The sequence below is a fragment of the Chenopodium album genome, chromosome 9, assembly GCF_948465745.1.
Source record: "Chenopodium album chromosome 9, dcCheAlbu1.1, whole genome shotgun sequence".
Classification (NCBI taxonomy): Eukaryota; Viridiplantae; Streptophyta; class Magnoliopsida; order Caryophyllales; family Amaranthaceae; genus Chenopodium; species Chenopodium album.
The window spans coordinates 69,005,661-69,026,946 of record NC_137842.1 but is presented as its reverse complement, the minus strand read 5'-3'; the positions used below and the strand labels follow the sequence as shown (position 1 = coordinate 69,026,946).

Here is a 21,286-nt window from a genome sequence, read left to right as displayed (position 1 = left end):
ACACTACAATTATCTCTATTTCTTAATTTTTTTTACTAATCAGAGAGGTTGAAATCGTGTTTTGGACTAGTCTTCTACTATGATATTAAAGGATCAAAGAAAGATGGAAGAGAGAAAAAACAATTGACAAATAATGACAAAATCCGTATGCAAATTGTGATGCTCACTTACTCGTCGGATTCGGTGAATGCATTCACGGATGGGAAGATTGGGAACAAAGCAAATATGTAGTGAACAAGAAAAAATACAAGTTGATTTTCATAATAAACAACCATTTTTTTTTTATCTGGTGACGATATTGTAAATGAGTTACTTGTAACATGTTTTTTATTATTCATGAGTAAAACCGTTACTTCATTTTAGCGAATAATGTTCACTAATAATACGATTTTATCCCTTATGTGGGGTTGGCAATAACACGACCTGACCCGACCAACCTAAATTTGACCCGATTTGACCCAAATTTCATATTTCATAATAATACAGAATATTAAGTTTTGCACTATATTTGACAGTTTTTAAGCATAACCCGAAATCGATCGGAAATCTCACCCAAACCCGACTCGCTGACCCGAATTGCCACCCCTACCCTTATGTTACCGTCAGGGATGTATTACTTGTTTGCTTCCTTATTGCTAAAAAAAATAAAAAATAAAAAATAAACCTAAGCTAAACGCCTAAACCCCAACCCTCTTTCTCTCTCCTCAAAACCTTAAACCCTCCCTCTTCTCCTCCAACATCCCACTAAACAATGGCGTCCAAAAAAACCAAAACCGCCGCCACCACCACCACAACCACAACCACCACCGCCATCACCGGAATCCAGAAGAAGCGTGACAAACGCAGCCTATCAAACCCTAAAACCAAAAAAGCCAAAACCACCGCCGCCGGAAGCCAGAACAAGCTCGACGAAAGCAGTCAATTAGAGCACGTTCAACAACTAGCTCAACAACTCCTCTCCTCAGCAGCTTACAGCAACAATCTCCATCATCTTCTCACTTACATCACCCCTTCTTCTCCTCCTTCTGTCGTCGTCGATTCTCTTCTATCCCTTCAATCCTTCTTCCATGTTAACATCCACGATCTTCCTGCTTCCTCCAATGCCGCCGCCGCCACCGCCGCAAACTCCGACACTTCCGACCCCGATTTCATTTACAAAACTTGGCTTCGCTCTAAATTCGACGACCTCGTCAAATCGTTGCTTGATATCGCGGTTTCTCCTCTATCTGATCAACTTGCTCGTATTGAATCTGGGTTCATTCCAGTTGGTGTGAGTAATTTCTATTAAATTGCTGCCTTTTCATTTTAAACTTTGATTTTTCTTATTTTGGATTGTTTATGAAATTGCGTGTTTTTTTTTTTGGTTGTTTCCCTAATTCAGCTACTCAAATTTGCAAATTCTATGACTATAAATGTCTTTAATTCTAATTTTTGTGTTTCATTATAATTGATATTAAGTTGCTGCGTTTTCAATTTAAAGCTTAATTTTTCTTATAAGTTTTGGATTGTACATAAAATTGCGTAAGATTTTTTATCCAATTTGATGAGTATCCCGAAATTTTTGATATTGATAAGAAATTACTTTAATTTTTACTTTTGTCAGCAATTTCTATGTTTTTAAGCTTGAGTTCTACTTATTATGTAATGTCCACCAAGATAATTGATTTTACTGTTTCTAATTTTCAGGAAATCGTATTGGCTACATTAATGGAGTTTGTGAAGCTTGGAAATGGCAAAAAGTTTTATTCTGCTTTATACCATAAGCTTATTCAGACAATTGTGAGTTACTTACCTGTGTGGCTGTGTCACGGAATTTTGCTTTTTCATCTTGATGCTTGTTGATTTTTAGGAATTGCTTTTAATGATGTAATCTGCATTCTCTCTAATTGGCAGATTTATTCGTCGTTGGAAGCTGAATTCTTACTCGAAACCTTAGCTTCAAAATATTTCAAGTACGTCGATGTACGGTATGGACTCTTTTCTGAATCACTTGCCTCTCCATTTGCGTAATATATTGTAAATTTAAGCAGAGATTGTCGATTATGTTTCCGGAAGACATGTTATCTATGCATTAGACCCTGGATACATTCTATTTCAAAGTGTGCAGAGAATACTAAGAAAATTATAGATTATGCATTCCATTTAGGTGGTGTTTCTTCCTTATTAGCTGGCATCATGGCCTTATAGGATGCAATTTAAATTCATATGATGGTTTACGTTCTGTTATTTATGATTTGAACAATTTGGTGCAGTTATTTTACCTATATTACAGTTGAAAAACTCTGTAAAACATTGGAGTCCAACAATAGTTCAGGTACCTGATTTTCTTTCTTTGAGTATGCTCTTTTTAAATGCTGCTCTTATCTTCTATCTCTGTAAAATTTTAATATAGTTTTCAAGCACTTAACCTAATTTATTCCAGGTGGTAAAGCTGGGATTAAAGACAAAGATGATTCCAAGGCAAGGTTAGTTGATTGTTTACTTCAGCACAAGTTTTTCCTTCTATCTTGTACTTTGTGTAGCAAGAGGATATATATGCAGCATTATTGCCCCGTGACTTTTGGGTAGGTGATTGTAACTTTGAGCACCTAGTGCAATTACAACTCGAATCTCCCGATTAAGAAATCAGCACCTTTGTGATTTGTTAATTCTCAGTATCTACTTAATACTTACCGGTTTAGCTTTTGCCATTAGGTGTGTGTTATGTTTGAAAGATGTTCTATCATTAATAGAAGAGCTGCATCAAGTAGGTTAAAAAAAAAAATTAATTTTTTTATTTTTTATAATTTTTTTTTTCCTGATGCCTTTTAATAGATTTTAGGTCACTCCTCTGATTGGACAAAGATTTTGGTTCTATTAGTTTTATTAATCGGTCATTCGTTCATCACCTATGGTTTTTATGCACATCTTGAAGATGGTTAATTTTATCAAATATGTGTTCTGTTTATTTTTATTGGCTTGTTTTAATACAAAATAATTCAGGTGGAATGTAGTAACCTTCTTAAAGTGAAGCATTCTTTTATTTAATGGGTCTCCCCTTCCCCCTAAATAATGAGACTTGAGTGGTATTTTTTACCTTGCCTAGCGCCTTGAGGGGGAATGGGGGAATTTTTTTGTTGAGGGTCTTTGCCCCTTGCTCCCTTAAAAAGTTGCTGAGATGCTGTGGCAAATCCAAGGATTATAATAGGCAGGATAACTAAATAGGAGTTGGTATTGACTTTGACGGTTTGAAGCTTGTAATGCAAACCTAATTCAGTTGGTTCAAGCTTGCTCTGTGAGCCTGTGGCTGAGAGTCTGAAACTGCTGACTTATACCTAATTTTATTGTGAATTATAATTGCTCTCATAATATATTTATTTATTTCTTTCTCTTTTATTCTGCAACAGCCTAGAGTGCTCAATAAAGAAGATTCATTTTATCTTATCTCACATTCCTCCTTTAAGCAACGTGGATGAAAGTAATGCTATTGAGATGTTGAGTGCAGGTGAATCCCCTATTTTGTTTGATTTGATGTGTTGGCATCTGTTCCTCATCACGTTCCTTGTGTTTTTTTACTCCTTCCCTTATGGACTTCCTTCTTGTTTGCCCACAACCGGGAGACCATATGGGGAGTTGTGCCATTGTGGAGGGGGATATATCTGTGCTCTTGTTTTCTAACAATACCTAGCCTAGTTTACTAGTTGTTTTTGTTTTGTTGACTTTCTCTCTTTGTCAGGGGCTACTTGGGCAAGTGTCTCGGCTGTTTTAGCTTGCTCTCTGTTCTACTTGTCGTCTTGTCTAAAGTCTTTAAGTGCAATGTTTCTAGTAAACGTAATTTTGTTTTATATCATTGCCAAAACAAGAGAGTTAAATTTCCCAAACTATATGGATTCTATGTAAACCTCCTGTGACAGCCATGCCTCTTGCTGGAACGTGTGATTTAATTTCTGAAAATTTTCTTCGAAAAATTCTCTCTTCTTTTCTTCTTTTACTCATTTGCATTTTCTATCTACCATAAGTAGCCTGTGATAGTCTTGCAATTTTTGTTGATGAATTAAGATATGATTTTATTTGGTTTTAATGGATTAGGTTTCTTATCTAAAGAAGGTCAGCAGGAGGAGGCTAAGCATAAAGAAGGGAAAGATAAACAGAAAAATAGAGCAAAAATTACCAAAAATGTTAGTGCTAGTGTTTTGTTTTGTTTTATTCCTTTATTTTTTTTTACGGTTTGAAATTATTTTTACCGGTTCATTATTCTGCAAAGTAACTTTCTTTTGATGCGCCGCTTCTTGTTATTGTTCTGATTGTTTAGTTTTCATGGTAGCCAAAAAATGTGTACGTCTCTTTCTGATGTACAATTTGCTGGGTAATTGAAATCTATCACATGGTATTGCAGGGAAGATAAATAGTGTAAAAGCCCTTATGTGGAAATGGAGGATAAACACATGAATTTACACTATGTAGGGTGGACAGCTTTTCAAGGGCTGTTTTATGGACCTACCTAAGAAAATCATGTCTCATCTAATGTTTTCCTCTTCATAGATTTTAAATATGGGGGGAAGGGCTAGTATTGAATAATTTACTAGGGATTTCCTCTTGGAATTGAATTAAGTAGTTTAGAACTTGGAGTAGTTTCTACCATGTAACAAAATGTCATGGTAACTAATATTCCTAAGAATTTGTTCACCATCTGATATGTAACACCACCTCTTTTTATTTATTTATTTTTTTTTTTCTCCCATTCATTTTCTTCGTTTTGGCAGCATGGGCCATGGGGTGTTGATATGATGATTCTTCTATAGTATTATCGTTACTATCTTGGTTAGCCTTCCCACCACCCTTTCTAAGTTCCACTTTCTGTCTTTCACTATGTTATTTTTTGGACACTTTTGGTTCATCTTTCTTGCTAGTCTTTTTCACAGCATTGTAAAATTGTTTATTTGCACCCGTTTGCTTAATATCTTGCATTTTAAAATCCTTAACATTTGCTTTATCATGACTAGGGATGAATGCCTAGGACCCAAAGTCTGTGCACACTATGCATATTGCATACTATTTGTGTACACAATTGATCATGTGCTAGTTGTATGTTAAATTCATTTACAATTTGTGCTTTTCATACTTTTTCTATTCACAAATGATCTTTTGTCACTATTATGTTATTGAATTTTGGATTCCTTAATTATATGTTTTGACAGTTACTATCATACACTTTGTCTTCCAGGATGTTCCTTTGAGCAGTGTCTCAAAAAAGATGAAACTTAAGTTCACAAAGGCATGGATGTCATTTCTTAGGTTACCACTTCCTCTTGATGTCTACAAGGAGGTAAAGACAACTGCATCTTAGCCTTTCATTTTGTAGTGCTGATATATATTTCTTGGCTATGTGTATGCTGAAGAATGTTGCTCAAAGTTCACTTTCTCTGAAGTCATTTAGGTAAAATATAACTTATTCTAGCCTGATATTCCTAGATATATGTCAAGTTTTTACTGTAGGAGTGTAGGGTTAATAAAAACACATTCGGTGGGGTTCTTTTTCTTTTCCACTTTTTCTAAGGCTGACGGATGGAGATGGCTACAGGCTGAACCACTCTTGGCACTTCAGGCTATTTTGACCGTAACGAGGCTGGGTTGGGTCAGGATTGGTTTTAATCCCTGTGTTCATTTAGTTCAGTCTATCAGCAGGAATGATTTGATCTGTTCACTGGTCCCTGTTGAACTGAAGTGTTGTTCGCCTAGTTTGAACTTGGCATTTTGACCTGATATAATTTTTTAGGTGACCCAAAGTATTGATATTAGAAATAATTCTTAAATTTCCATGATATTCAGGTGCTTGTTAATCTGCATCAGGAAGTCATTCCCTATTTGTCCAATCCTGTCATGTTATGGTGAGTACATTTTCATCTTCTACTTTTGCTCTGCCCTTGTATTTTCAAAATTTATGTGCTTAAAATACACTCGTTTTTTCAGTGACTTTTTGACAAGGTCCTATGACATTGGTGGAGTAGTTAGTGTTATGGCTCTAAGTGGTCTTTTCATTCTTATGACAAAGTATGGCTTGGAGTATCCCAACTTTTATGAGAAACTTTATGCTCTTCTGATACCCTCTATATTTATGGCAAAACATCGTGCGAAATTCTTTGAGGTGAGATAGGGTACTCTGTTGAACTTTATTATGTAATTGGGCCCTTGGTACAAATATTTCGTTTGACTTATGTGTAATGACTTTTTATTTGTAGCTGCTCGATTCCTGTTTGAAATCACCACTTCTTCCTGCATATCTGGCAGCTGCTTTCACAAAGAAGTTGAGCAGACTCTCGCTTACAGTCCCTCCTTCTGGGGCACTGGTTATTATTGCTTTGGTCCACAATCTTTTGCGGAGACATCCATCAATCAACTGTTTGGTTCATCGGGTAAAATATCTTTGCCACAATTATGAAACTTGGATATATTTTTTTAGGTTATATACAGCTAGTTTGGTCTCCTTGATATAAATATCTCTGCTGCCCTCTTTTAAGCTTCACGAGAATGTTGTCCAAGTTTTTGGTGCCTGTTTTTGAGTTCATGTTGTCTGCCTAATATAGGCAAACTATTTAGAAGAGCACCTGTCATAAATATTGTAGATACAGAGCAGAACTTAACTAACTTAACTTTTCTTGGCTTACAACTTAAATGTGCTGTCTTGTGTTTCCATCCTGGTTGTTAGTGCGCAATATTTTTTGTTATTATCTGCTGCTGAAATCTTGTTTGATCCACCGGGATTTGGGAATACTTGTATGTGATTAAATTTATCTATATAAAAGCCTGGGTTAGTTATTTCTTTTGCATTATTATTTGTTTACTTGTTCAGTTGTTCTTGTACATGTTTTCTTAGTTTAAAATTTAAGTTAGAAATTGATCAACTGGTCCCTGATTGGAGCATAATGTACAATTCTATCAATTTTATCATTCAGTGGTTTTTCCATTAAATTAGCTCTTTTCTTTTTATATAGGAAACCGGTGAAGATATAAAAGATGGTGACAAAAAATCTGAGCAAGAGCATGTTAATTCTGATGGAAATGCTAGTGTTGACTCTGATGTGGCCGGAGGAAAACAAGGTGTTGATCTGTTCAATAATGAAGAAAGTGATCCGTTAAGGTCTAAGGCCATGAGTAAGCATCTTCAATCCATGTAACGTGCTTGAGATACAGTTTGATTTTTATCCGTGTTCTGTAATTCTTAGTTTCTTACTACTTATAAGACTTTGTGATGGTGATTATTTATGCGCATAATTATGCATGCAATAACAAAAGTACTTGTAACAGGGAGCTCTCTTTGGGAGATTGATACTCTGCGTCACCATTATTGTCCGCCTGTTTCACGGTACGTGCTTCTATGACCTTGTTTATAATTTGATATTTGCATTTCCATCTTATCTTGAATTTCTGTTTTCTTCCATTTGACTTTTTTTGTAGATTTGTTCTATCACTCGAGAATGATTTGACAGTGAGAGCGAAAACTGCAGAAGTAATGATAGGTGACTTTAGTTCTGGTTCATATGCTACAATATTCAGGGAAGAGGTAATTTTCTGATACAATAAGATTAATTTGATATAGCTGAATTACAGCTCTGTATGCTTCTGTATCTTTTACAGGAGAAATAAAATTGTTTCTGCCTATTCAAGTCTATTGTTGTTAACTTGTTTGAAGGAGGGTTGCTTTAAAAATGTGTTCTTTTCATTATTGACTCCAAATCTGTGTAGTTTTACATCTTAAATGCAAAAGGTTGACTACTACTATTTTGGAATAACAAATGTTGTCCACTACCAAGAGCACCATCGTTCTACATGTGTTGAATGAGAAAATTTAGGGAACTTTATGATACATTTTGATTTTCTGAGGTTAGGGGTGTATCTTGTTTAGCAATTGTAGTTTGAAGCACTCTGCATAGCTGCGTCATGTCTAATCAGAAATTTATTCATTCTCACATGTCTCACACCACATACTAAAACTGTAAATTTTATAGAAGAATTATGCCCAACTTAAATTAGAAGAGATGTGTTTGTCCTGTCATCAGTTATTGTTTGGTGATTGAATTTCCTCACAATTCCACGCTTTCCTGACACTTTTCAAATTGTGATATTCTGATTGCAGATGCGAAGAAGGGTAAAGCAAGTTCCTCTTGCAAAGAAAGCACCGCAAACTTCTTTGTTTTCAGAAAGTCATTTTCCCGGGTGGTCATTTAATTACGATGTAAGCAAAATCGATGAAGAGGTGAAGAGTTAGTTTTGTTGTAGAAAATGTATTTTTGCTTTCAATATATATTGAGACCACAAATATTCAATTTTGCCGGAACCTATATGCTTCCATGTACTAAATTCCAATGTTGGGTTTTGCCTTCATTTAGTTTGTCTTCTTTGACCAGAGAAAAGATAAAATGCTCAACTCTGATGGATTCTTTGTAATATGACCGTAGTTGGTGTCCATCAAACTATCACTGGATAATTGTGAACCTAATTGATAAACATTCCCAAGTAGGCAAGCACATATGTAGATGGTGGGGCTCAAACTTGTGACCTCGTTGTCAATATGCGAGTTTCTTACCATATTTATCAAGTATGATTGATTTAATTCATTTTACTAACCTCTTTTGCATCATCCCTTATATATCAAGGCCAAATTAATGTTTGCACTCTAAAATTATAAAATTCATATTTAAAAAAATAAAAAAAGAAATTAATGTTACTTTTTTTTTTTTTTTTTTTTTTTGAAAGAAAAAAGAAATCAACGTTGCTTTATTGCCTGATTGTTTCAACTTAACTTGTTTTACCTATACAAATCAAGATAAAATAAGCTATATCTATTTTTTTTTTCAGAAAATTTTGCACAATTTTAGATAAGTTTAGATATAGATAAAATAATTATGTTTAAGTAAAATAATTCAAGTACAAGTTTGGATAATAAGAATCCAAATTAGATGAACTAAGTTAAGCTTTAGTATCACATTTAAAACGTACTTTCTCTATTTTTATTTTATTTTAATTCCGCTATTTTGAGTTTATACTATTCACATATTTCGTTTCAATATCTACTTTTCAAATATAAGCTTTATATAATTTTTGCTACATTGGCGAGCGTGAAATGACAAATGGTGAAATTAAAACAAAAAATAGAGGAAGTGCTACTTAAATGAGTAATATATCCGCCTATCCAGGTCTTTAGGAGAGATGCCTTGCATTATCAGTAACATACTAACATTAGAATATTATAGTCAATCCTGATATCAGTGTTAGCCGAGTATTTTAAAGGGTTGCGTGTGTTTTTATGGAGTTCAGCGTACGAAGCTTCTCACATATACATTAAGTAAACAAGGAGAAAATGTATATATACATCACCATTATACTAAGCATTATACCTTAATACAATATCATTAACGGATTAGCCACTAGGCCTACTACATCATTTCTTTATTTGATTCCCAATTCCCATCACTTCATCTCTTTGAAGCTCCAATGGCCGAGTTAGGAATCTGCATTGCTGAAAAACTTATCGAAGTTATTGGGTCTCCGATCATTAGAGAGATTTGTGACATATGGGGCTACAAATCTCAACTTGAAGACCTTAACAAAACTGTCTGCACCATTAAGAATGTACTCCTTGATGCTGAGGCCAAGCGCGAACTCTCCATTGTAGCACAGGGCTACATCGAGGACCTCAAGGCAGCTGTTTATGATGCTGATGATTTGTTTGACGAGTTTCTCACCCTCGCCGAGTTGAAGGAGCTTGACAGCAACAAGGATGAGCGGGATGGCACACTTTTAAAGAAGGTACGCCGCTTCTTTTATTCTAAGAAAAAGGAGGTGAGTCAAGCTTGCAGAATGTCACAACATGTTAAAGACATTAAAAAGTTATTGGATGCTATTGCTAGTAATCATAAAAAATTTGGGTTTGCTGTTGACAACAAACCTATAAGTAGGAGAAGAAAAGATACTTGTTCCTATGTAGAGTCAAAGGATATAATTGGGAGGGAGGATGATAAGAAGGTCATCATCGATGTGCTGCTAGATCCTGATGTTGATGAAGATTTTCTTTTCGTGACTATAGTGGGAGTGGGCGGGTTGGGAAAAACTGCTCTTGCTCAACTTGTGTGCAATGATGAAAAGATTAAAAATGAGTTTTCGTCATTGAGGTTGTGGGTGTGTGTGTCTGATCAAGATGGGGAGAAATTTGATGTCACAACAATCCTTTGTAAGATTCTAGAACTAGTTTCTGATAAGAAGCCTGATGATAGATCTTCGTTGGAATGGGTGCAAAATCAACTTGGAGAACAATTAAGAGGAAAGAAGTACTTGCTTGTTCTTGATGATGTATGGAATGAGGATCGTGAGGAGTGGCTTAATTTGAAAAATTTCTTAATATTTGGTCAGAAGGGAAGTAGGATAATTGTAACTACGCGTTCTGAGATGACAGCAAAAATTATAGGGGATAAGCATATCTATAAGCTAGAAGGTTTATCCCCAAATAATTCTTGGCGATTGTTTAAGATGGCATCATTTGTCAAAGATAACAAACACTTAAACCATCTAGAATTAGTTAAGATTGGAAAGAATATTGTCAAAAAATGTCATAACATTCCTCTTGCTATCAAAGTGGTAGGGAGTCTTCTATTTGGTCAGAGCATTAGTAAGTGGAGATCATTTGAAATGCATGGATTGGCTGAAATTGGTAAAGGTGATAACAAGATTATGTCTATTTTAAAGCTTAGTTACCACAATCTTGATTCTTCATTAAAAAGTTGTTTTAGCTATTGTGCATTATTTCCCAAGGATACTGAAATTGAGAGAGAGATGTTGATTAGCCTTTGGATTGCACAAGGATACATTGTGCCATTCGATAGAGGTCAAAGCATAGAAGATGCTGCGGAGGAACATTTTTTGATTTTGTTACGTAGATGCTTCTTTCAAGATGTAGAGAGGGATGAATATGGTGATATTGAGTCAGTTAAAATCCATGATTTGATGCACGATGTTGCTCAGGATGTAGGGAGGAAGGAAATTTGTGTAGTGAGTTCTAGTACAAACAGCTTAGAAGACAAGACTCGCCATTTGTCTTTTATTGGCAAGGAATGTGCAGGGAGCTCTTTGAGTAGTTCTAAGATACGTTCGTTAATACATACTTGTCAGGGACATAATAATGATGTTGTGGTTTCACAAGTAAATAAGTGCACTTGTCTGAGGGTTTTGGAGTTGCCCTTTTTAGGGGTTGAAACCTCGCTTGATTCTTTAGGCAAGCTACTGCATTTAAGGTACCTAAATCTTTCTTACGCTGCTCTTACAGTACTTCCTGATTCGATAGTTGAACTACATAATTTGCAAACATTAGTTTTACGATGGTGTGTATTAAAGGAGTTGCCAAAAGATTTTTGCAAACTAGTAAAACTTAGGCATTTAGATTTATCTCATTGTAATAGATTGACAAGTATGCCTTCTGGGTTTGATAGGTTGACTAAACTCAATGTTCTACCATACTTTGTAGTGGGAGGGGGTAAGAATAATGTCTCAAATGAAAAACAATGTAATGGTGAGCTCAGAGATCTGAAAGCTCTAAATAACATCAAAGGCGACATCCATATTAAAATCGGTAGAAATTATAAAAATGTGGAAGACAAAAATGATGAGGGTGGAGAGTATTTGAAGAATATGAAACGCGTCAGGGAAGTTACAATTTACTTCGGTGATGGATGTGCTGACACTGAAGCTGTGATGGAAAAGCTTGAGCCACATACAAATCTCAAGGGGTTTACGTTGTACGGATATCCAGGTACGATGATTCGAAGGTGGGGAAGAGTAGAGGATGATTGGGCTATCTCCTTCCCCCATCTTGTAAAGATTGACCTTAGAAATGGGAACTTGGAGCAGATACCATCTCTCAGTAAATTGCCTTGTTTGAAATCACTGGTACTTGAACGATTAGATAAGTTGGAGTATATGGAGAATGCAAGCAGCAACATAAGCAATGATGGAGAAGAATTAACAACATTCTTCCCCTCCCTTGAATCTCTTGAGATTATGAATCTGAATGCGTTGAAGGGATGGTGGAGAAGAGTGATTTCAGTTGAGGATGATCATATATTCAGAACAAGATTGAGCTTTCCTCGTCTCTCTGTACTGAAAATTGAGTGTTGCGTTAATCTGACATCATTTCCTCCCTGTCCAAGCCTGGAAGATTTGAAGTTGTATCGCAACAATGAGACGTTGGGGATAAATATGATGGTAAACATAAGGGATGAGAAGAGTGATACTACTGCTGCTGGAAATTCACAAGATGACATCAAATTGAGGAGTTTGAAAATAGATAATGTGTGTTATCTTCAATCAATATCCTGCAACAACCAACTGAGAATCTCTGAATATGATAACAATGATAACATAGTGCCTTGGAAACTTCTTAATCAGAGCTTACGATCCTTGGAACTGAAGTCTCTCAAGAATGCAACGAATCTGCCCAAGGGGATGCAGTATTTGACCTTCCTGCAAAGGCTCGAACTTTTTGAATGTGAGGATCTGAAAGCCCTGCCAGAATGGATATATTGCTTTTCATCTCTTCAATTTCTGTCCCTCAGACATTGCTATTCCCTCAAATCACTTCCTGAATCAATGCGGAATCTCACCTCCCTTCAAACACTACGCATATCATACTGTCAAGACCTACAAGAAAGGTGCAAAGAACCCAACGGAGATGATTGGCCCAAAATTCAACACATCCCCAAAATTGACCTTGATATCAGGTGAGTAGCTTTAGAAAGGTGTACTTCATTCTTTCCATTTCAAAACTTAAGTTATTTTAGTATTCTTTTAATTATGCTCCTATGAGTCCAGCTATTTCTGCCTGGCTTTGTTATAGCTATTTCTGGTACTGATGTATTTGGATTGCATTCTCACCTGTGTAGCTAAGCTAGCACGGCCAGATCCTTCCGTTCCTTGGAGTAGTCAGAAAACTGAAGACTGATCATTGCTGTAAATTATGAACACATTACACACCCAAAAGGCCAAAAGCGCTGCTGCAATTGGCAATTCACATTCCTGATCAGAGTAAAGTACTCAGGAACGCGTATGAATTTTTTTCTTTCTTTCTTTGTTATTATGGGCTATTGTACTATTAAGAAGCATCTGACTTAGCAAAGATTGTCTTATGACAATTTACTTTTCAAATGCTATTGCCCATTACTCATCTTAATGATTATATGTTGCACTTGTACAGTTATATATTTGTAATGAGGAGATTTAGGTCCTACCTCCTTGACCTTTGCTCAATGGAGTTCACCACCATCTTGCTTTTGATAAAAGAGGACATATTCTCTAAATACAAAAAGATTGGAAATTGGTCTAGTGGAGCAGTGGTGTTGTACCATTAGGCAGAGATAGGGCGCAATATTTTTGAGAACCAGTTTCCATTTCAAAAAGATGCATTATAGTGGGGATTGAAAACTGATAAATTTTGTAGAAAATGCATTATTATTTCTTGCCAAATAAATGAAGTAATGAATAGTTATGATTGGCATATGGGTCGGCTTGTTGTGATAGTATTCACTGTAATTATTTTCTTGCCGTTTTGTTTTTCCCTTTGACGTTATATACAAAATTGTCATTTGAGTATCTATCATAGGGAGATTTGTAAGTTTCATTTTTTGATAATTTATACTTTGGAGAAACTATTCTTGCTAAGTGTTGATTAAATTAGTGTGTGAAGTTTTATATTCCTTATTACTTACAACGATTTGACATAAAATATAAGTTAAAAAAATGTCTAATTTAAAACAGAAGTAATTCTAGTAATTATTTTTTGTAACCCACCAAGGCGCCAAGACACATTTTCCAACTACATGGTCGACATACCAACCGAGCCACACACTTGTAAAAAACTAAAAAAGGGTAGTAACCATACCTTAAGATAGGAAGAATGTTCTTATTGGGTCCGTCTAAGGCCCCACACAAGGCCCAGAACTCCATTAGTTGGGTTAGAAGCCTAGAAAGACCCTGAGTGCAACGTATTACATACTCCACCATCAAATTTGTTTCACATCTTTCAAATTCTTCACTTGTGAGTTGTGAAGCTTTTTTAAAGGTGTGATTGTGGGAAGAAAAGCTTTTACCCCCCAAAAGGGGTTGGATTTATAAAACCCTTTTGTATATTGAAACGTTACACGTTACAAGCTACAAGCTGATGGTTGAGGTCCAGGAATATGTATTATACTCTATCTCTCCCTCTTACATGTGGATGAAACACATGTCCACCCATATCTGGCGCGAATTAATTCCACTTTAAAGGAGAGGTAGATGAGATTCGAACCTGTGACCTTTGTGTCACGCTGGCTCCGATACCATGTTAGTGGATCAACTCAACCAAAAAACTCAAGCTGATGGTTGAAGCCGAGAAATATGTTTTATACTCTATCAGTTTTAATTTTACTTGTTCAGACCAAAACCACCGATTTTAAAAAACTTAAAAGAAAATATTTTTACTCTAACTTATTTTCGAAGTATAAATAATTTGAAGAGAACATAGTCTAATCAAACACTCCCATTACAGTATTTTTGTCTAATTGCCTAGTTGGGGGGTTATTTGGAATTTTAGAGTGATTTTTTTTTTTTTTTTTTTTTGACACATTTGGAAATTTGGAGTGATACAGATATGCACTTTCAGTCTTTCACTAACGCTCCACTATCCCCACCTCACCCTTCATTTTCATTTCCCACGTTCATAATATGAACAATACTTTACAACAACATTACTTGAGACTTGAGAGTGATACATGTTGTTCTTATGCTATTTGTGCTGTTGCAATTATTTTTTTATTTTTGGTGTTTTTCTCTCTCCTAAATCTTTCTCAGATTTCACCCTTATCTTTAATCCTCTACCTATTTTAGCCTTCAATTGCATTCCTATTTCTAATTTGAGAAGAAAAGTCAACTCAACTTGGGTGGAATTTTTCTTTTCTGGAAAATATAATGCTTACTTCTGAATTTAATGGCAGATTCTTACTTCACCAGTAAAGCTTTCAGCTTTTCTTTTCTCTCGTGAGTATTTATCTTTATCTTCTTACTTAATTATTCTTCTTCAATTTCAATTTATTTTTACTATATTTGTAATTTCCCTGATTTTTTTTAATTTTTTTTTTAAATCTTGTGTGGTTGTTGCGTACCTATTTTCCCAACTGCTGCTTCCTCAATTAGAAAGGGGCAATTTTTTGTATGAAAAATAAATAAATAAAAATAAAAATAATGAAGGGGGCAAATTTTCACTTTAATATTATGTGGGTATTTTTTTACTCTAAATAATTATGTGGGCGGTTGCTTCATTTTGCGCCTTCTAATTAATGATTTGCAAATGATAATAATAATAATAAAAAGATTGTTTAAAAATTATATTTTGCAAAAAAAAGTGGGTAATTAGCTTTATTTAGCACATTATAATCTTGGAATAAACTTCCATTTATTAATTAAGTGGGTAGTTAGCTTCATTTTGTGCCTTTATGTCTGGTGATATTGCTACTTTTTTTCAATGAATTGAGCTTATATTCAACATCAGTCTTCCTGCAATCTTCATGTCCTTGATTTTCTGTGTTAATAAGTAAGCTTCCATGTCATTTATAAACCAATTATTTTGATAGCTTGAAAAAGTTCATTTCTTGCTTAAAAGTTCATTTCTTGCTTATTTTATGGGTTTAGCATACTACTCCCTTTGTCCTTTATTGTTTGCACCATTTGCTTTCACGTGGTCTCCAAAAAAAAAAAAAAAAAAAAAACATATTTGACAGTTAATATTTGAAATTGTGTATTTAAAAGAGGGTAATTTGAAAATATATGTTCAAGCAAATTTAACAAGATCCTACAAATATAAATTGAAGTTCATGGTCAACTTGATGTACTTTGACTCAAAAATGGAAATGATGCGAACAATTAAGGACGGGCGAATAGAGTAGATTACAATGAGAATTTTAGTAAAAGTATTCATCTTTGTACAAGGATTCTGCAGGGTTTCAAATGGGGTTTTCTTGTATAATAGAACAGTTTTGAGCATAAAATCACCTGATATTTGCTTTCTACTTTTTGAGTGTGTTGTTTGCCCTGTCCATATGTTGTTTTCTAGCTTTTGGTGACCCTAACTTTAGAGTTACCTTAGATTCTTGTTCCTTTGGGCATTTGGTTCTTTTGCGAGAATTAGAATTTATATTTTAGATGCTTTATTAACCAATTTCTAATTTTATATGTTCATTTTTTACACACCCATTTTACTTTTCTTATTTTAATTGGGTTTGTAGTGGCTGAAGGAAGAAGGAAGCTGATTCCTAAGCATGATAATATTGTTATTGTATAATTGAGGCTAATTGAGAGAACTTGCACTTCTGTGAAGGCCTGTTTCATGTCTAATTTCAAGATGAAAGTGCTTCATATTGTGCCATGGTTGCTAGTTCTTTGCAGTATGTTTTTTAAAGGCTCTTGTGGGTCAGAGAAAGTGAATATCGGTGCTATATTTACTCTGGGCACGCTCACTGGTAAGGTTTCAAAGATCGCGATGAATGCTGCTGTGGATGATATAAATTCTGATCCCAAGGTACTTGGTGGTCGTACCCTGTCTCTCCAAATTCATGATTCTAATTATAATGGATTTCTCAGCATCATGGGAGGTAAATTCTTACAAACACTTTTATGTTGCAATTGGAACTTTTTGATTCCTTATATTATAGTATAGTAAAGTCTATTTTTGCTTCCTATGTTTCTTGCTTTATGCATTTAGGCTTCTTCCGTTGTTATGTTTAACCAAAAATATTTAGAGGAAAATGGATGAAACATGAGAGAGGCATCTTGACTGGGAGGAAATATAGAGGCTCCTTTGGGTCTGAAAATTAGAAAATTTAGAAGCATATGTTGCAGATTGGCTTTCCCCTTCTCCACTTGTCCCTTCCCTTTAATTATGTCAAACAAGCATTAAAATGTATGAGAATTTCAACATCTGTTAATTAGTAATATATTCATTGATTGCAGCATTGCAGTTCATGGAGACGGATACTGTTGCTATTATTGGCCCTCAGACATCCCTTATGGCACATGTGCTTTCTCATCTAGCAAATGAACTGCACATCCCACTATTGTCATTCTCTGCTCTTGATCCTACATTATCACCTATCCAATATCCCTACTTTTTCCAAACGGCCCCCAGTGATCTGTTTCAGATGGCTGCCGTTGCTGAAATAGTAAACTACTTTCGTTGGACACAGGTAACAGCTATCTTCACTGATGATGAGCAGAGTCGGAATGGCATCACTGCATTGGGCGACAAGCTTGCAGAGAAGCGTGGCAAGATCTCTTATAAGGCAGTTCTTCCCCCTGATATCAGAGGAAATTTGAGTGTAGTAAAACAGGAACTTGAAAAGGTGAAGAATAAGGAATCAAGGGTGCTTGTTGTGCATACTTTGAATACTTTTGGTCCAATAATTCTCGAGGCAGCTGAGCAGCTTGGCATGATAGGAGAAGGGTATGTTTGGATAGCTACTTCATGGTTACCTGCCAACTTAGATAGTACTCCAAGTCCAAAGCTCTACAAAAACAGTCAGGGGGTAATCACACTTCGCCCCCATACTCCTGACTCGCAAAAGAAAAAGGCATTTATCTCTAGGTGGAACAACTTGAGCAAAGGCTCAACTGGGTTAAACGTATATGGGCTTTATGCCTATGACACTGTTTGGTTAATTGCCCGTGCTATTGATGCATTTCTGCGCCAAGGCAACAATATTTCCTTTTCAAATGATCCGGCCTTAACTGCTGTTGGAGGAGGAGATATGAATTTAAGTGCTTTGAGTATCTTTGATGGAGGAAAAGATTTGCTCAAGTTTATACTGGGAACCAATATGACAGGCCTCACAGGCCCAATTTGGTACAATCCTGACAGAGCTTTGGCTAACCCTTCTTATGATGTCATTAACATAGTTGGTAGGCAAACGAGGCAGATTGGATACTGGGCAAACTATTCTGGGTTATCTGTTATAGCACCAGAAACTCTTCGTGAAAGACCGCAGAATCGTTCAGGTGCCAGTCAGAAGCTACGCAGTGTTGTGTGGCCTGGAGGAACTAAGAACCAGCCTCGTGGTTGGGTTTTCCCTCGGGATGGGAGAAAATTACGAGTTGGGGTTCCTCTTAGAGTCAGCTTTCCTGACTTTGTTTATGTAGACAATCAAACTCATGCTCCTCGTGGATACTGCATCGATGTTTTTGAAGCTGCCATAAAATTGCTGCCATATGCAGTTCCTCATGAGTTCATATTCTTTGGAGATGGGCATCGAAATCCCAGCTATAGTGATCTCGTATCAAGGATCACAACGGGTGTAAGTATAGCATTTCATCTTGTCTACCTGTGCTTTCTTGGGTTCTATATTGATAGGTTTTTGTAAGGCACTAATCCCAGGCTTTCTTATGTTCTACTGATTTAAAATACCATATAAAGGGTGTTGATAACTGATATTCAGATGTGACATTATAGGAATTCGATGCTGCTGTGGGAGACATTGCAATTGTGACCAACCGCACAAGAATTGCAGACTTCACTCAGCCATATGCAGATTCAGGGTTGGTTGTAGTAGCCCCAGTGAAAAAGTTGAGCTCTAGTGACTGGGCATTTTTAAGGCCATTTACACCACTCATGTGGGTGGTGACGGCTGTATTTTTCCTTGTAGTGGGGGCAGTTATATGGATCCTTGAACACAGATTGAATGATGAATTTCGTGGGCCTCCCAGTAAACAGATTATGACAATTTTATGGTAAGTCATAATTCACGATTGTGCATTAAGAAGATAGATACTTTAAGTGGCTGTTTGGTTTGTATGAACTGTGAAGTATCATTTCCCATGATGAGCTCCTTTGTCAAAGATTATTTGATAAACATAGGAGGTAGACTCCACTTATCTTGGGGATTAGTTAAACAACTTGTTCCATTGAATTTACTTCTAAGAAGTTAAATGTCTAGAGTATTTGTCAACCAACCAATACTAAAAATTTCAACTTCTTATGCAAGTCTATATTAGCCAAACAACCACTTACTGTTCTGAATTGTACGTTTCTGTATATGATGGCTCACTCACAATTTTCTTCTCAAAATTTCAGGTTTAGTTTCTCAACCCTGTTTTTTGCCCACAGTAAGTCTATTCTGAGTAATCTTTCTGAATATCAGTTCTGGATATGTTCTTGGCTTATTTTTCTGACTTTTGATGAAAATTTCTGAACTTTTAGGAGAAAACACTGTGAGCACACTTGGCCGAGTGGTTCTTGTCATATGGTTGTTTGTGGTTTTGATCATTCAGTCAAGCTATACAGCTAGTTTGACTTCTTTCCTGACCGTCCAACAGCTAACATCTTCAATTAAAGGAATCGACTCGTTGATTACTAGTAGTGCACCTATAGGATTCCAAGTAGGTTCTTATGCAGAGAACTATCTCCGAGAGGAACTTAATATCCCCAGATCAAGGCTTAAGCCTCTAAACTCCCCACAAGAGTATGCAGATGCTCTCAAAGCAGGAAGAGTTGCTGCTGTGGTTGATGAACAGCCATATGTCGATCTTTTTCTTTCAAATTACTGCCAATTTGCAGTTGCAGGCCAGGAATTCACCAAGAGTGGTTGGGGATTTGTGAGTATCACTAACTATGAGCTATAAGTAATTAGTTGTGTTTCTTACATTACTAATTACACCAGAATCTTTTTTGCTAACAATTCAAGGAATCGTCAGGCTTCACCTGCTGCAATATCATTTTGCATAAAAATGACAACGTAATAAACCAAAATTAATCAGATTCTTTTAATTGAAGCTGGTGTATTCTGTTGTTGCCTTACAGTTCTTTGCTTTGATTACTTAGTTTGACAGACACTGATTCTACCTGTTTTCTCAGGCTTTTAAGAGAGACTCTCCATTAGCTCTCGACATGTCAACAGCCATCCTCCAGCTATCAGAGAATGGCAGCCTGCAAAATATTACTGAGCGTAATCTCAAGCAAAAGCATGCTTGTCCATCAAATGTTGTAAATGATTCTGAACAGCTTAGGCTGGAAAACTTCGTCGGCTTATTCCTTATATGTGGTGTTGCTTGTATCCTCGCGCTTATCATATACTTCTCCATAATGCTCTACCAGTTCCACCAGCATCATTTGCCTCAACACACGGAACCTTCAAGCCAGAGCAGCTCTCGGTCTGCACGAATTAAGACATTCTTGTCATTTGCTGACAAGAAGGAAGACCTGTCACAGAGAAAGTTGAAAAGGAAACGGATATCTGCATCAATGCCAACTCATGGTAGTGAGCCGGTGGAGATTGAATCCGGGGGAAAATCATCTAAAAGTGAAGATTTTAGAAGTTATCGTGACGACAATAGTAACAGCAATATTTGGAATTGATGAGAGGATCAAAGCTGATCCCAATTTCTTGTAATTATGTCCAAATATATATTAACTTTGCCTTAAACCTTTTGAAAATATATCATGTAGAAATCATTGAATGTATACAGGTTAGCTTAATTAGTAGTAATACCATAGCAATGGGCTATTATTGTTATAGATAAAGACTGGAAGAACAGTTTTATCTTATAGTTCAAAATCTCCCCTTTGTATGTTCATATCATTTGGAGTAATGAACTATGAACATAATTGTGTTTACTACAAGTAACATAAATGAATAGAAATTTTCAATTCAGCCAATACAATTGCTTAATTATCTTATTCAACCATTCACTTGACATTTTTTCCAAGGATATTCTAAATTTAGCTAACGGGTTCACCTGTTGTATGAATATTGAATTAACAAAGTTTCTATATTTAAAATTACTAGTTGAGCCATCGCGCGCGTTGCGCGCGATACCTCAATAAACACGGAATGAGTGAATTTAATGTCCTCGTTAAATTGATGGACCTTACTAATCCAATTTAGGTAATGTATGTAATGGGTAGTGCAATAGTATTAGATTTTGTATTAAAAACAGGTTAATATGTGGGCATTCAATGGGACAAGGAGGACATTAAATTGATCACCCTTAGATTTATGTAATTAATCAACTAATAAATTGCTTTCCTGTAAAGAATTTGCTCACCCTTAAATAATTGGAAAATTTGTAAATTACCACCCAAAAAGGAACTTGTTTTGAAATTACCACCCGTTAAAAATTTTATTTTAAATTACCATTTCTTAAATTAAATAAGTTTTCAGATTACCACCTTTTTTAGAATTCCAATGGAATTTCTGTTTGGGGATCCCACCCAACGGCTAATAACGGCTAATTAGACTCTTTT

General features: G+C 35.7%; 3 protein-coding genes across 4 annotated transcripts; all 3 read left to right on the top strand.

Moving 5' to 3' along the window:
* The first annotated feature begins 680 nt into the window (after positions 1-680).
* LOC145560354 (protein NUCLEOLAR COMPLEX ASSOCIATED 4-like) lies at positions 681-8,361 on the top strand. The gene is made up of 15 exons (XM_081621606.1): positions 681-1,270; positions 1,687-1,779; positions 1,894-1,967; positions 2,253-2,314; positions 2,423-2,465; positions 3,387-3,484; positions 4,069-4,157; positions 5,204-5,305; positions 5,809-5,867; positions 5,950-6,124; positions 6,219-6,392; positions 6,972-7,131; positions 7,285-7,342; positions 7,435-7,540; positions 8,114-8,361. Exons 1-15 carry the CDS (start codon positions 752-754, stop codon positions 8,243-8,245), a joined length of 1,944 nt encoding a protein of 647 aa, XP_081477732.1. The 5' UTR covers positions 681-751; the 3' UTR covers positions 8,246-8,361.
* A 1,109-nt stretch (positions 8,362-9,470) lies between these two features.
* LOC145558075 (putative disease resistance protein RGA4) lies at positions 9,471-13,501 on the top strand. The gene is made up of 2 exons (XM_081619225.1): positions 9,471-12,746; positions 12,909-13,501. The coding sequence occupies exons 1-2, from the start codon at positions 9,472-9,474 to the stop codon at positions 12,910-12,912; spliced, it is 3,279 nt and encodes a 1,092-aa protein (XP_081475351.1). The 5' UTR covers position 9,471; the 3' UTR covers positions 12,913-13,501.
* A 1,176-nt stretch (positions 13,502-14,677) lies between these two features.
* On the top strand, positions 14,678-20,656 carry LOC145559001 (glutamate receptor 3.2-like). 2 transcript variants are annotated; one of them, XM_081620390.1, is made up of 7 exons: positions 14,678-15,036; positions 16,431-16,646; positions 17,005-18,341; positions 18,497-18,774; positions 19,118-19,149; positions 19,244-19,638; positions 19,898-20,656. In XM_081620390.1, the coding sequence occupies exons 2-7, from the start codon at positions 16,442-16,444 to the stop codon at positions 20,396-20,398; spliced, it is 2,748 nt and encodes a 915-aa protein (XP_081476516.1). In that variant the 5' UTR covers positions 14,678-15,036; positions 16,431-16,441; the 3' UTR covers positions 20,399-20,656. The 2 variants fall into 2 exon arrangements, with proteins under 2 accessions (XP_081476516.1, XP_081476515.1); XM_081620389.1 differs by having other exon boundaries at positions 14,679-15,036; positions 16,281-16,646.
* Positions 20,657-21,286: the final 630 nt, after the last annotated feature.